This window comes from Nipponia nippon, unplaced genomic scaffold (assembly GCF_047370975.1).
Source record: "Nipponia nippon isolate SJK-2023a ecotype South Korea unplaced genomic scaffold, ASM4737097v1 scaffold_5, whole genome shotgun sequence".
In the NCBI taxonomy this organism is placed as follows: Eukaryota; Metazoa; Chordata; class Aves; order Pelecaniformes; family Threskiornithidae; genus Nipponia; species Nipponia nippon.
The window spans coordinates 10,307,268-10,322,161 of NW_028262369.1; the positions used below are offsets into that span (position 1 = coordinate 10,307,268).

Here is a 14,894-nt window from a genome sequence, read left to right on the forward strand (position 1 = left end):
AAATACAAATTTAATGGGAACTCCATCTGAGCTGCATAGGAAAGATGGCAAGACGAGATAACGCAGGTGCCATGTGCGCCGAGGTTACTGTTTCCCGATTGGCACAGATGGGCATAATTACTAGTTACACATGTAGCTTGACTGGATTATTTATTCGCTTAGAAAAATACTCACAAGCTTCAGATTCCCATTTTTAAATAATTTTCAGAATGCAATACATGTTTTAGAGAAACTCCCACAATACGAAGTCTTAATACTGCAACTGAAAGACAGCTATAGACAAGCTTAACAGGGTACAACGTAAGGCAGACGGAGCTGCAGCAGCAGTCAACGAAAGCTGAGAAACCGCCAACTCTTGGGTATTATCGCAGCAACTCAGACAGGCAGGAAGGCGATTCCCAAGAACAGCTGACCAAATTGAGCTATGAGACCCTTTGTAAGGAAAAGGATGTCACCTTTCACTGTGCCTTTCCCCCCCTTCATCTCTTAGCCTTTGTTTTCTTCACACTTTGAAGCAGTTTTAAAGAACGTACTTCTCCGTGGTTTTTGTTTTTCAGAATTTGAGTACGTATGAATTATTATTATTAGGGAGCGGAGAAGGAGAGGAAGAACAAGAGCGTGGCCCCAGTTCTCAGCAGGGTATGTTCTGGCAGCGTGGTGTCCGTCCTCCCACCCCCCAGGCAGCATGGGCTAGGTCTACAGATGCTGGCACTGGAAGCGATAGACAAAACAATATGATAAGGTTTTACCTGGCCCGTCTCCTTCAAGCACTTGGAGTTTGTGGTATGCAAGATTAAAAGCTATCTCACTACGTCAATGCTACTACTAAAGTTAAATAGCTAAATTGCAACTTTCTATCTTACCAAATACACATAAAAATGTACTTTGCAGTCATTCCACCAAAGAACAGTAGGTCCCAAATAACATACATCATCAATTCACAGTATCTTGCCTTAAGACAAAGTGCCCTACGTAAGAAACCATACCTAAAAAGCCACGCAAACTTTACATCAAATCCTTTCTGGGTAGGAGGACATCTATACTGATCTATGGGAGAGCTTAGCGCATGTGAAAACCTGGTATTGGCTTAAACCGAGCACAGTGCAGGCTGCCGTGCCAGCTCTCCACCTGCCTGCCAAAGCAAGCTCAGCTAGACTGCTAACTTCATCCTCAAGAGCCGAGGAGAGGCTGCCCGTGATCCTGCTCAGGGGCTTTGGTTTTGTTAATTTTCTACACAGACGTAGTTACAGGGCTACATCATCACCTGCCAGCCAAAGGAAAGCCTTAGTCTGGTTCCTTGTGAGAAATACAGTACAGATTTCTTAGCTCTCTTATTTTTGAGGTGGACTAAGGAAACGAGTGTCAGTTACTGCTCTGGCCAGAGATTCAGTGTAGTATGAAGTAGTAGTGTAGTACTAAGCTATGATGTTTGTTTGCTTTACAACCACTAGTTTGTGTGACAGTGCTAAACAACATTAACTCTATTGCTACACAGGTACAGGGAGACTAGCTGTTAACTAACTAGCTTGTCAACTACAGGTCTACAAGCCAATTCAAAACATTCAGTTTGAGTGCTCAAGAAATACATCAGTATAAGGGGTCTTCGGGCATTTGCATGAAGTTTTTCCCCTTCCTGACTAACAGTCACCAACAGCAAGTGGGTCATCAGCACGCCCAATGTTACGGCTGAGAGGAGAGGGACTTGTACTTAGCTCTGTGTTCATCTATTTCTTCCTTTGTTTTTCTGATACAGCTAAAAATTTCCTTGAAGAGTGCTTTATATTCAGGAAGAGCATTTGTGGGAGAGTCACTTAGCTCCACATTTGCACATTCTTGATTGCTAGCTGAAAGATCATACTGGGTATTCCCCACATTTAGGTCTTTGGAATACTGCTTCAGCGTTTGGACAGCCTTGTGTTTCAAAGAATCTTCATCCATCTGACACTTCTTCAGAAGTTCCTCATACTTCACTTTCAGAGCGTTATACTGAGCATCAACTTCATTCAGCACAGAGATTCCTCGCTGCTTCACAGCTTCAGCTCTCCTAATACATGTTTCTTCATGGCCCCTTAGAATGTCTCCCCCTGCAGCACTGCTTAGGAAAGTTTCGCTGCTGCTCCGTTTCAGTGCCTTCTTCTCAAGCTCCGATACAGTCAGAAGTCCATCATCTGCCGGGCTCTGACCAAGCTCCCTTTCTAAAGATTCCTTGAACGAAATGAAAAAGGATTCTGGCACCAATTTCTCTGCATTATGGAATGCGTTCTCAGACTGCAGTATTTGTCGCATTTCAGCTACTTCCACTTCCAGCTCCTCTGCACGAGCCCGATATAAGTCTATATCGACAAGCCTCTGTTCAAGGTCACAGTTTTCTTTTACCATAAGACTGTATTCCTCTTCCATTGTTACCCTCTTCTCTTTCTCTAGGTTAAGTTGGGCTTGCAGAACCGTAACTGCCTTTTTTAAGTTCTCATTTTCTTCTTCTAGAGGACTTAGCTGACTATCCATTGAAGTAATCTTTTCTGCAAACACATGATCATAAACAAAATACCTGCAGAAACAAAAATAAGTATTATCAAATGTAGGAAGTACAGCTGACCACACCCCCTAAAGTTTTGCTCTCCTGTGTAACTAATGATGGATGTAAACTGTGCGCTAATGCACCTCAAAGTATACATAGCGGTCATTTTACTAACCTGTCAGTCCATTTAATAATCAAACAGAGTTTGTAAATACTTACATGCCCTCAAATCAAGCCTCCCAGCTTAAGCAGAATAGCAGCTCATTAACAGTTTCAAGTTACAGAACAGCTTATCCAATAACTAGACCTACAATTTCAGTTTAAATAAACATTGCCTCCATGTATCACACAATACTTTCTGACACTCAGATTTTTTCCACAGCATTCCACTCCTGTAACTTTTGTCACTACTGATTGTGGAAACAAGCTTCAAAATTGACAAGGCGGTTCTGTAGGCTGGTATTTCCACAAGCCTTTGGCAGTTTGAAGGAATCCACTTCTCTTTTGAATTGTCAAGAAATAACTTCTTTTTGGATGTATGGGTTCGTTCTGCAGTCCTACCTCCATGTAGTGCCGAAGCCCAGGCACAAAAACCTGCTCTGCCTGTCTGTGGAGGTGCTTCACTTATGAAATTCCCTTCTAGGACTGAGCTTTTACCCCAGGTGATTGTCCTGACAGGCATACTAATGCAGTTCAGCTGGGTAACACTACTCTAAATTAAAAAAGCAGCCCAGAGCTCCAGGCACCATTTTACCAGCTTAAGCATCATTTTAACCAGCTTAAGTTCAGGAAGGCTATTGCAGGAATCCTGCCTTCCTTGAGAAGAAGATATCCACAGACATCCACGGAAAGGGTAAGTTACAGAAAATATTTTGCATTTAGCATGTTTGTTTTTCCGATTATCTGTGTGCGTGCTTTTATTTGACTGAAAAAAGTGGGGTGCAAATCACTGTAAGCTTTCTAGGCTGCAATTTGATATGGATGGAGACTTTGGGAGAGAACCTTTCAAGACAGAAAGTAGAACCTGCAGTTCCTCCTGCACAAAGACTAGTGCAGTCTAGAAGTATGCCCGAAGCAGTGGCAACACTACACAGTGCAGGACTGTGAGGATATTTTGCTCGTTGTGAACACTGGATGACTTTCTGCTGGCTTGTTTGACATCTGTGCTTGGGTCTTAGTTTTTAAAGTTTTGCTTAAAATAATTTCAGTATTTTCTTTACTATGCAAGGTAAAGAGTCTTACTGGCGAAGGTCATACAGCTCCTTCAAACATGAGAAACTATGCATTGATCTTGGCTGGTCAGATCTCTCGTGGTTCATCCGGCCTCGTCCAGACTTTTTCAGTTCTTCTACTTGTCGTTGCAGGTCATCTATGTGTGTCTGTAGGTTTTCAATAGTCTCTGTCAAGCTAAAAGGTGAAGGACTGCTGTTAAAACATTTGGGTGTTTAGTCAAGGGCATGGGAATTTCCCATCCCCTCATACTGTAGTTTCTTCTCTGAAGGCTGCTCTTTGGCTGCCAAAGACCCTTAAATAAAACTATCCTTTCAATTTAACAGTATTGTAGAACAACACTAGACAGAGACAGCCACCCAATAACTACACAAAAACACCTGGACGGCTCTTTCTTATATTATCAACTGAGGTAGGGGGGAAAGGGGATGACGTATAAGTTTGTTACCTTAATATCTTTTGTTGTGAAGCTCTACTCTCCGCAACTAGTTTTTGGTTAGTGTCTTCCAGTTCTCTTGCTGTCACATCCAGCTGTTCATACACTTTTGCATGCTGATCATTCATCTGACGCAAGAGCTCCACTTGCTTTGTGAGGTACTGCAAGACAGTATTGCTGTTACTAGTTTATACTTGAAACACAAAGATAGGACTACTATTCTGCATTTTTATTCACATTCATAGAGAAACTACAGAGTTTCAGAAATGTAGATTCCAGTGGTTGCTTGGGTAAGCGTTCAGTTGAAAAGGCGGTATCAGGAACCCAGCTAGGCAGCTTGCCTTTGCCGTGGAGGTCAACCCTGGCTGATCAACCAGCCTTTTACCCAGAGGAGCTGGGTTTGGTTGTCCAAGCTGTGTTCATCTGTCCTTGCTGCAGTGAGGCTTTTGCCAGTACACAAGCCTTGTGGACTGGGTTTGTCTGTACTGCAGTCGTCACTAATACAGCCATGAATCCAGACTTCAACAGAGCCCTTAACTATCCATCGAGTCCTTCTAAAAGTTGCGGTGGGCTCCAACAGAAATTTGCTGGCAGCGTTGACCCAACAATTTTCTTACCATTAAAACTGAAACACTGGGTGGCACCATCCATAATTAAATTTATTTTCAGCTGACCTAAGTTTTTCCAGTCTGAAGCAGCATTAGGTTCAGCGGAACAGAATTTAGGTTGTGGTCACGCTTAAGACGGTACGTGGGCTACTATGTGTCAGGAAGTATAATCAAATTATTGAATTCAATCTTTAATTACCCACAGGGAGCTATTCCAGTTACTGTAATCCCAAAGAAAGGTCTCCTGCCTTTTTTAAAAAACAAAACTCCACATGAAATATTCTCATTTTAATCCTCTTTAGTTTTACAATTAACAACATAGACTGTTAAGTTTCTTGAATAAGGTCAGAAAGCTTGGAATTCTCAGTCTAAGAGCAGTTAACAATCACCTAAGGCTCTTAATACTAAGTGTCTTATATTGTCCCAACCAGGACAGGACCAATCCAATTCTAAAAATGCACACGAGAGTTTGCAGACTTGAACAAAAAAAACTAACCCTTTAAACTGTAAACACTTTGTTCTTACATAGAATTTATTTCTTGCAATGTATTCTGTATTACTATGTGCTACTTACTGAAAAGTAAGCTTCAAGTAGGAACATCCAGCAGACTTCTAGGGAGAATTACTTCTCTTTACATAGGCCTATTACATACTCAAAACTTCTGATATTCTACTTGACCTTTTACCTCATTAAAAGATTGATGGGTTTACATTTTAGGCAATTTAAGCACAGATAATAAGTTAATCTAGGACTAATAACTGCTACATACAGACTTCTAGAAGATCAACGTGATAGCAGTTGGCTAGATCCTTTTGTAGCCTGTGCGCACATGACAGAGGATTTACGCAAAAATAGTACATGGATTAGCAGCAGAATCGCAGCGTGACTCATTTCAGATTAACTTTCCCTATTGGTTATTCTCAGAAGGAGCTGGAGATCTTCAGATTTTCTTCAGCAATACAAGCGTGGCTAAGCACAGAAACCAAGGCTTTGGTGCCAGAATTTGATGTTACCACTTACTACAGTGGGATTTTGCAGAAATTTTAGATGAATGGAAGAGGTGAAGCATCATTTTCTCCACCTTGCATCTCCAGTATCTTCAGCGCTGGGGTCAAGTTGGCCTGGTGTAACCAGGCCACCAAAACAAAGTATAGATGTGGTAATAAATACTTTAGAAGTTCACATTTATTCCACCTCCCCTGCAACTGAGCACCTAACCTGAAGCAGGAGTTGAGACTTCCTACATTCTGCCTCTCTCCTTTTATTATGTGGTAGTATTTCTGAAGCCTGAGTGCTAAGAACAGATTCAGATAGGAATAAAGTTGCCCTTTCAATCCAGCATTTATTACATTTACAATGATTAGTTAATGGCACACGTGTCAGCACAGAGGTCAGATATAATGATCCAAGGCTGTAAAACGCTTAATATGTTAGCATTTAATACGTTAGATGTAATCTTAAGCATCCCAAAGCCTTTGACCCTTCCTTTTCCATGCAGACAAGATAGTACCATATTTCAGAATGATTTCTTAGCTAGTTCTAGACTTTGCTACCCATAAGATGTGAATTAATAGGAAAAAAACCCCAAAGATTTATACTGATACACTGCACTGGAAAAGCTAGTCAGAAATGCAGCAGAGTAGCTACAGGAACACTGAAAGATCACCTTTAGGTTACAGAGACAAGCGCTTGAAAATTAGGAAAAAAATTAAGCATAGAGACTGGATATGCCACTTGCACATTTATCCTGTGCAGTGGGGTATCGTGCACTCCCACAAAAGACAGAAATATGGGTATGAAAACAACACTGACTGCTTTTACAAGCTAAGAAGTACTGCACCTTGCATATGCTAACTTTATTCCCCTCTGTTTCAGTGAATTCCTGTAACAATCCCTTGTGCCAGTAAGCTAATATATTCAGTTCCTCCATCTTGAGGTTCTCTCTGAGTATTTGAAGAAGGGGTTCATTTGATTTTCCCCCTTCTACCAGAAATCCAGACGCAAAAGAGACTTCTTTGGAGAAAAAAAATGTTTTGAGTTGCTAATAATCTTCTGTCTTTTCCCAGTGCAGTTTAAAAGTGTAAGACAGGTGGTGGAACGGAGAAGACAGCATGTTATTACGGCAGATATGAATACAGTCTACAGGGTCTTTGACTCAACACAGTAAATCGGGCAAAAAAAGGTACAGGCACAACTTCTATGTCGGAAGCATCACAAAAACTGTTCTCTGACCTCTATCCCCCTCCTCTTGGAGGGCACTAAGAGGACAACCCAATACACACTCCTACCCATGCTGGGGGAGATGAAGAAAGAGAAGAAAGAGGTATCAGATAAAGCCTTCAAAAAGCAGTATTGCACAAGTCTTGGTTTGGTTTTTTGATTGGCTAAGCAAAGCAAGATATTGAGAGAATAAATTAGTCTGTCACTGATTGAGGTTGTCTGAATGTACAGGTACTTGACCCTGCAACACCCCAACTCTAGGTCCCTGCAGGAAGGACACTTCTGACCACCTCCCGGTGCTGAAGCTCTCCTGTGTAGTCAATAAACACTAACCCACCAGAAAAGCTTAAGCAAATAAACTGGCTTAAACCAACACGATATTCCATCCTTAATGGCACTAGACTATTTCTATAAATGAATGCAGCTTAGCAATGATATATTTTCCATATTTCAAGATAGTATTAAAATTCAGCTGCTTATTAAGTAGCTACACTCAACAAGCCAGGTTAGTTATCTATTGCAGTTATGCTGTGTTATTTCAAAAGGTATGTTGTAACTGTGTGAAACACTTCCTTCGACGTGGTTGTTCACACAGATGTTGAACCTTAAGTAGAACAGTATTTGTAAGGCACCTTGAAGTGTTTGTTCTCTCTAGATCTTAAGAATTAATCTTTTTATAAAAAACTATTCATGGCAATGAGTTATTTTAAGTCTCTGCATAAGTAAATACATTTTTTGTAATGCTGTGGCACTAATATAAATATCAGCCATTCCAACCATTGTATCACAGAATGAATAGGATAACAAAGATGACGTTTAGCACATAACGGAGGAAAGAGCCAAACTATGAGGTATAAAACAGAAGTATCTTACAAAGAAAAAACTGCACGGAGAAATTGTGCATCACCTAATAAAAATGCTGCATTTGTGTTAACACGACTACTTTAAAGACACCTACATATCTGTATGTATTAAGCTTAGGATTCTTTAAGTTACCTGTTACCACTGCAATGATAAGTGGTTTAAGTCTTAAGTTGCAGCTGTACAAAATCCACAGACTGTCCCTAACTGAGAAGTACTGCTTGCACAAAGGAACTCAGATTTTGTAAAAATGTAGTGTATAACAGTCACAGCCTGTTCCCTGTAACTTGTACCAAAACCAAACTGAAATGCTGACTATGTTTCCAATGTGTTGTCAGTCAGCAAAGTACTGAATATTTAATAATTTCATTATTAGAGACCATGCATTGCCCTCTAATAGCTGAAAAAAAAATCATTATGCTGACAAATGCTAGGTCTGCAAGAACACAAGCAATATTAAAAAAAAAAAAAAAGAAGAAATTGCCAAAATGGCCAGGTTTTTCCACCAAGTGATACAAAGATGAGCAGTTTTGAAAGGGTGGTTATGATTTCCCCCCCCCGCCCCCAGAAAATACAGAACAATACATCCACTACATCCTGTATTTAGATACTATTTAAGTGTTTGTTTTTGCTGGTTTGGTTTTTTTTTGTTTGTTTTCTTTTAAATTGAAATAGACTTTAGCTCCCTTTACCACAGCTCAGTTTAGTGGAAGTACATACCTTCAGATTTTACTTAAATCTCTCTCCTGCACTTATCAGCATTTAACATTTTCATATAATAATTTAAATTATTAATTAATTCATCATATAATTTCATGTCATTTTACCTGGCAAGATCAGCAAAGTTTAGCGATAAAATAACTGAAGTAGCTTTTCTCTACAAAAAGAAAAATACCAGTCATTTGTCATTAAACAAGCCAAATCCAACATGAAGTTTAATGGCACAAAGCTTCTGGTAATCAAACAGTTCTAACTGCAATGAAGCCTATACAGGTTCTCAAATTCTCGAAGTAGCAGAAGTGGTTAAAGATTGTTCAGTATTTTTCTTTAAAGCGTCCATCAGATGACAAGAAATTCAGATCTCAACTTACATGCTATTATGTTGAAGGTCTAGATGCTTTAACACTTAGATCTCTTAAATATTTACCTCTATCTCCTGCAGTTGCTCTTGATTTGTTGCATACATTTGCTGTAAAGATTCTTCTAGTTCAGTGTTACGGTCCAGCAGTGTCTTCCCAAGCTCAGCAGCAAGGTGAAGATCTAAACAAAAGAAATCATATTTGCACATAAGTTAGAGCCAATACTATAATCTAACATTAAAGCATTTTAATCAAATACTTGAGGTGGTTTTTTATTGCTGTTATAACTGCTCTAAGTTATTTCCAGTACCCAAAAAGAAAGTTAGCTTATATTTAAGTAGAACATTCATACACTATCTATAATGCAGGTCTAAGTCAGTCCTGAAACCTAGAAGATACTCTTATTTCATGAAGCTTCCTTAGTTCCTTCTTTGGTCGTTCAGACATAGGTCAGACGCATCCAGCCATCTTCACTTCCCGCCATCTGCCTACTACTGCACCAACATCTCTACCCAAGGTGTCCGTTAGCTACGCTTCACCGTGTTTACAGCACTCATATTTTAGAAGAATAAGCATAAAAGAGCCTGTAAACGTTCATCAGGCTAGACCCAGGCCAAAGCTGACTGCACTCTTAATTTACTTTGCTGTTCTTCTGTATTACCCCTTCACCGAGGAGCTCAGGTCATACAGGATCAAAGTGCTAAATGAAAGTTTCAGATGCTTTTTATGGTGAAACAATAATATCAAAAAGACATAAAAACTCATAAGGAAATGCAGTTATTCTGCCTTTCGAGTTCATAAACCTAGGAGACAAGAATTGGTTTATGTGCTCCAAAACATCATGTTAAATGTCATTTGTTCTCAGGCACTTAATCTCAATTTCACTTCAGTCATCTTCAATCACCTCCAGGGTGCAGTGACTGTAGTTGTTTCAAATTAAGAAATAAGTCATCTGAACACTCAGTTCCTTTCTAGAGGGAAGCTTGATATTTGTTCAACAGCATCAGTAGTGCTAGGTATTCTATATTATTATGTTTAAAGACACATGTAATTTAAAAGCTAACATAATGCGACAAAGAAATACATCTTTGTGTTATTGCTAAAATTGTAATTAGTCTGTGTGGGGTATTACATGTTAAGAATCCGACAGATTTCTAAAAATCTCTAATTCTCCTCCTCCTTCCCATCACCTGGACCATGACCAGGTTGTCTCCTGCATGCATGCAATACAATCTTGTTAGGTTTCACATAAAACTAGCATCACTAATCGGAAAGCAACAGAAGAAAAGTCAAGAAAAACTTAGATTCACTTCAAGAGGACTTAATATACAAGAGACGTGTATTGCATCATCAGTAGCTGTAGCTAGAGGAGAAAACACATTCCATTTTCATTTGATTAAGATGCCCTTGTTTTAACATGTTATCTTACCTCTTTCCTGCCCTTTCCCAATTATCTTATCAGCTAGTCATTGTAATAGATAGAACACTGTTCCAAAACTGTTTTGTGCTAACCTTCAGTTCGGCAGCCTGTCCAAAATGTTTACTCCATCTACATACATAAGCCAAAGACCAAATTCAGATTTACAAGGACAAGTGAGTAGGAGCATCTGTCTATTAAGTTCTGGATGTCCAATTCTGGCAAAACAACAGCTGTGGTATTCTTTACACATTCTTTACAGCTGCAGTGCATTGTTTCCTACCTTAAGGTCAGATTCTTAGAATAAATGCCACAAAAATTAGAACAAATCACACTGCATGGGAGTTCTTCACAGTTTCAAAAGATCTATGACTAGGAGCCACATGACACACTCATCTATACTTAGGAGTTTATCCTCACATAGCTTTTTCATTGTAACACCACTTGTTAAGAAATACAGCCTATTCTAGAGCTGGGGTTTAAAATATTTGGATAAGGAAACCTTAAGGCGTCCTGCTTAAGTTTTTGCCATTTTTAAACAGAGACTGTACATTGTTTACCCATGGACAGAATAAGTCCCAGTCAAACATCAAGCTGTTTGTTCTATCACATTATGGAATACTGTAATCTTCAAATCCAGTGAATTTATCATCATATATAAAATGGAGTCCCAATCCACAAGTTCTCATACTACACTAATCTTTACTAGGAGCCACAATCTTTAAAGCTACAGTAAACAATACTGGCATCACTCAAGGCAAAGACTAAATAGTCCATTCTTTTATTTTAATAGAGTAGAATAAGAGCTTTAGAGAGGATTTAGGATTATCTTAAAGACGTAATGCATAATGGCATTACTTGCTGCCATTTCCCTTCCCAAAGTGAAAGTTTGTTTTGATGTTTAAGTACATTTAGGAGTTGATAGTTTCATTCCTAAATGCCCCCTCATCTACTAAATCAAGTAACACATACCACACAGTACTTTGAATACAATGTGAGTAATAGAATTCATGTCATTAAACTTACACACTCATTCTGTTCATTAGAATGGCAGAAGCACAAATGAGCTACTATGGGAGAAGCATGCTATTTTGTAATTAAGGCAATTTGCTTCTGAGGGGGAGAAGACAAGTGGAGGAGCTCAGGAACATGCAACAAAACCCTAACTCCTACCTGTAGAGAAAGCAAGAACTGAAACAATGTCATCTCTTCTAAAATTAAGAATTTGCTTTGATCCATTTTTCTGCATTGTTAAGTATCTATAAGCACTATAAAGAGCAAATTTTAAGAGTGAGATGTGCAGTATGCATGTGTTCTCCAGATAAAAAGTTAATTTACATTTCTCTTAGAGAGTTACTGTACAATACTAGAAGCACACTGCGTTTTCTGTTGTAAATTTATGTAAAGTAACAGCTAAGTTCTGCCACAGACATGCATTTTTCCTTTTCACCATGAAGATGTAAGCAAAGAGGTTTTTAATAATGCAAACTGCATACGCGCAGATCTTAAGATCTTCGTTTTAGCAAATCTGAGCAGTTGTACTAGTGTTTAACAGCTCCATCAGAAATCTCTAAACCAACACAGGACTTCAAGGATAAGTCTTCTGTGATGTTAAACAGCCCTCATTTACCAGCACTTTTCCACAGTCTCTTCTGACAGCATTACTAGAATTGAAAAAAAGATAAAAACAGTACCAAAATCCTTTTCTAGTTTTTCATAACCCATGTAACAAAATGATTCAGAGAATTTTCAATCTAAAAATCAGCCTGTTCTTTTCAACAGCAAAAGGCATTAGTAGTGCAAGATATATAAGGAAGCCTGGTTGAAGTTTACTTAACTGTAAAATTAAACCCTTAATTTTTTTACTTAGCTTTATCTTTCCTACTCCATGTTAAGATTACCCTCTGTTCTGTTAAAGTGAGTAACAGCAAGATGTAAAAAGAGCAGTCATATAAAAATTCTTTTTCAAAGGTCAACATAGTGCAGCACAACGTGGATGTTGCACAAGAAGGATGCCGGTTCCCATCCTGAAAAGAATTCCATGAGCATTCTGTTTTCATGAGCAGCATGCCAGGAAAGCCCACCTCCACTGTCAAGGCAAAAGCTTTTGGTGGGTACAAAGACTGTCAAAAGTTTTTCCAAAACCCTACCCTAATTCTAAGTTTCAAAGACCAGCTGACAAGGACTACAAGCTTGTTTCAGGGTGCTTGCTAGTGTTTTACAACCTAGGCTTTCCCATAAACCTACTCCTCTTTAAATGTGCACTGATTGTTTGGGTAGTGAAAAGTTTCAAGAGATCTTGATAAGCAGTCTTACTACTCTGTTTACATACATTGGTATTGCTTAGTCTTAGTAGAAGGAAGAGTATCTTTCAGACTCCAGGAATAAAGTGTAACAGAACATTTAAAAAAAACATTCCTGTAAGGAATTTCTCCTTTGCATTTCAACTTGCCCATCAGTTTATTTTCCTCCTTTCCCTTTTGGCAAGGCTATCAGTCACTTCCGTTTAGGCTTGTAAAGAGATAATCCCCAGAAAAAGATTGTTCAAATGTTGAGAGAGCATTAACCAACCCTCAAAAAGCACGAACCTCTAGAATGGAATACTGTTTCTTAAAAGCTCACAGCACTGAGCCAAATGGTGATTATTTCATTCATTTGAATTAAAAAAATGAAATTAAAGAAACATCCATAAGGCAAGAAGTCAGTTGCTATACATTCTGAAGTCTCTTTGTAGGTCTTCTACCCCATAAACACTGACATAGTAAAAAATCACGTCTAAATCACGTCTTCCAACTTTTCAACTCCCTTCCCTTTGACAGCAAACTACAGTTTCAGGATCTTATTTAAATTGATTGGTTTATATCCTAGAGCCATGAAAACATCTATTTTGAGCAAAGAGTACCTAAGTACAGTTTTTACACAGTTAGCTATTTTATAGTCAAAGCATACAATTAGAGAGACCTATTCCTGTATCAAAAAAAGTTTCTGCTGTCAGATGCCTGATCTCAGTATGAAAACTGCTTAGCTAGGAAGAGCTTCCGAAGTATCTTTCTTTATGGTTTATAGTAGAGCAGCACCTACCAATCCCAGGAATTAACGTACTTCAACGTAAAAGCCAAAAGCATAAGGCTGGAGCAGGTCTGCAGGAAGCCACTTCACAGCTTTGAGCTGGCCTTTTAAAACGAACTCAGGATTAATAACAAAAAGTAGAACTAAGTAAATACCAGCCATAAATGCCACTAAGCTCTTAAGGAAATGGCACATTCTTTCCATATCATGTCTGTAGAAGATTTTTTTAGTCCAATTATACTTTGTGTATTCCTGTGACTCCTTCCTCATCTGTGAAATGAGAATAACATTTACCCCTTGCATGTAGCGTTTAAGACCTATTGACAGAATGACATACAGGAGCTAGATACGTATAATTCTGATGCATAGTGGAGTTATTCTTATATTTTAAGAAGAAAACTTATAAAGTTTTTAATAATGGACCTGCAACGGATCGAGCACAGCTACGTTTACAACTTCACCCTTACAAAAAGGCTCAGCAGGGCGCGATACAGCGACCCACCCCGATGCTTGCAGCGCCCACCCCGAATGGCTGCCTGACGTCCTGTCAAGGTGCAACTTTTCGGAGAGCCGCCTCCCTCCCTCCCTCCCTCCCTCCGCGCCGGGCGGAGAGGGACCCAGGCACAATTCGGCTCGGCTGCAGCAGCCCCTTCCGTCAAACAAAGACGGCGGCAATCTTCGTCGATCACAGCGATCCCTCTGCCTACGCGCCCGAGGCGGCGGGAAGCGCGGCCCTGAGAGGAGCCCGGGCTCCCGGCTGCGACGGTCGGGGAGCGGCACAAGCCCCGCTCCCGCCGCCGCCGCCCTCGCCGGCGGCTTCGGCCCCCTCACGCCCTTCCCGCCGCCCCGCCCGAGCGCCCGGTGCTTCTCCGGGCTCCGCACCGCCGTTGTGGCGGTGCCCCGCGCCCGCCCGCCGCCTGCTTCCCTCACACGCTCCCCGCGGCCCCTTCCCCACACGCCCTCCTCGCCGCAGCCCCTGCCCTCCCACGCCCCCCGCGGCGGCTCCCCTCGGCCCCTGCCCTCCCACGCCCTCCTCGCCACGGCCCCTTCCCTCACACGCCCCCCGCGGAGCGTCCGCCGCCGCTCCCGCTCCCTCTCCCCCGCCCCGGCTCACCTTGCTGCAGGTCCTGCTGGTCGTACCAGGGCTCATCCTCCCGGATCTCGAACTCCTCCACCAGACTGTCGGCCAGCATCGCGCCCCTTCCCCTCACGGCGCGGCGGGAGGACGGGGCGGCAGTGCTCACACCGAGGACTCCCCCGGCGCCGAGCGACGGCGGGGCAGGGCAAGCCGGCAGCCGCTCCTCTCCTTAAAAGCCGCCTCCGGCCATTGCCGAGCGTTTCCGGACTTTGCCGAACCTCTCCCCCTTCTGGCCGGGCTGCGCGAAGCTGCCGGCGGCAACGTGGCAAGCTACAGCCGCCCGCCCACCGCCTCCCCGCGATTCAAACGCACCACAC

The 14,894-nt window shown here is 41.1% G+C and overlaps 1 protein-coding gene across 1 annotated transcript; it reads right to left on the reverse strand.

The window, feature by feature from the left end:
* Positions 1-133: 133 nt before the first annotated feature.
* On the reverse strand, positions 134-14,882 carry CDR2 (cerebellar degeneration related protein 2). Its single transcript, XM_087732158.1, has 5 exons — positions 14,554-14,882; positions 9,022-9,134; positions 4,197-4,345; positions 3,761-3,925; positions 134-2,548 (listed from the first exon to the last, which is right to left on the reverse strand). The coding sequence occupies exons 1-5, from the start codon at positions 14,630-14,632 to the stop codon at positions 1,681-1,683; spliced, it is 1,374 nt and encodes a 457-aa protein (XP_087588284.1). The 5' UTR covers positions 14,633-14,882; the 3' UTR covers positions 134-1,680.
* Positions 14,883-14,894: the final 12 nt, after the last annotated feature.

What these genes read in the sequence shown, in the direction of transcription:
- CDR2 (XM_087732158.1), bottom strand. Translation starts at nt 14,632, where the DNA reads ATGCTGGCCGACAGTCTGGTGGAGGAGTTCGAGATCCGGGAGGATGAG. An exon ending in AGCAACTGCAGGAGATAGAG is followed by an intron (nt 4,346 to 9,021) that starts GTAAATATTTAA and finishes ACTGTCTTGCAG; the next exon opens with TACCTCACAAAGCAAGTGGA. An exon ending in TCACAACAAAAGATATTAAG is followed by an intron (nt 3,926 to 4,196) that starts GTAACAAACTTA and finishes TTCACCTTTTAG; the next exon opens with CTTGACAGAGACTATTGAAA.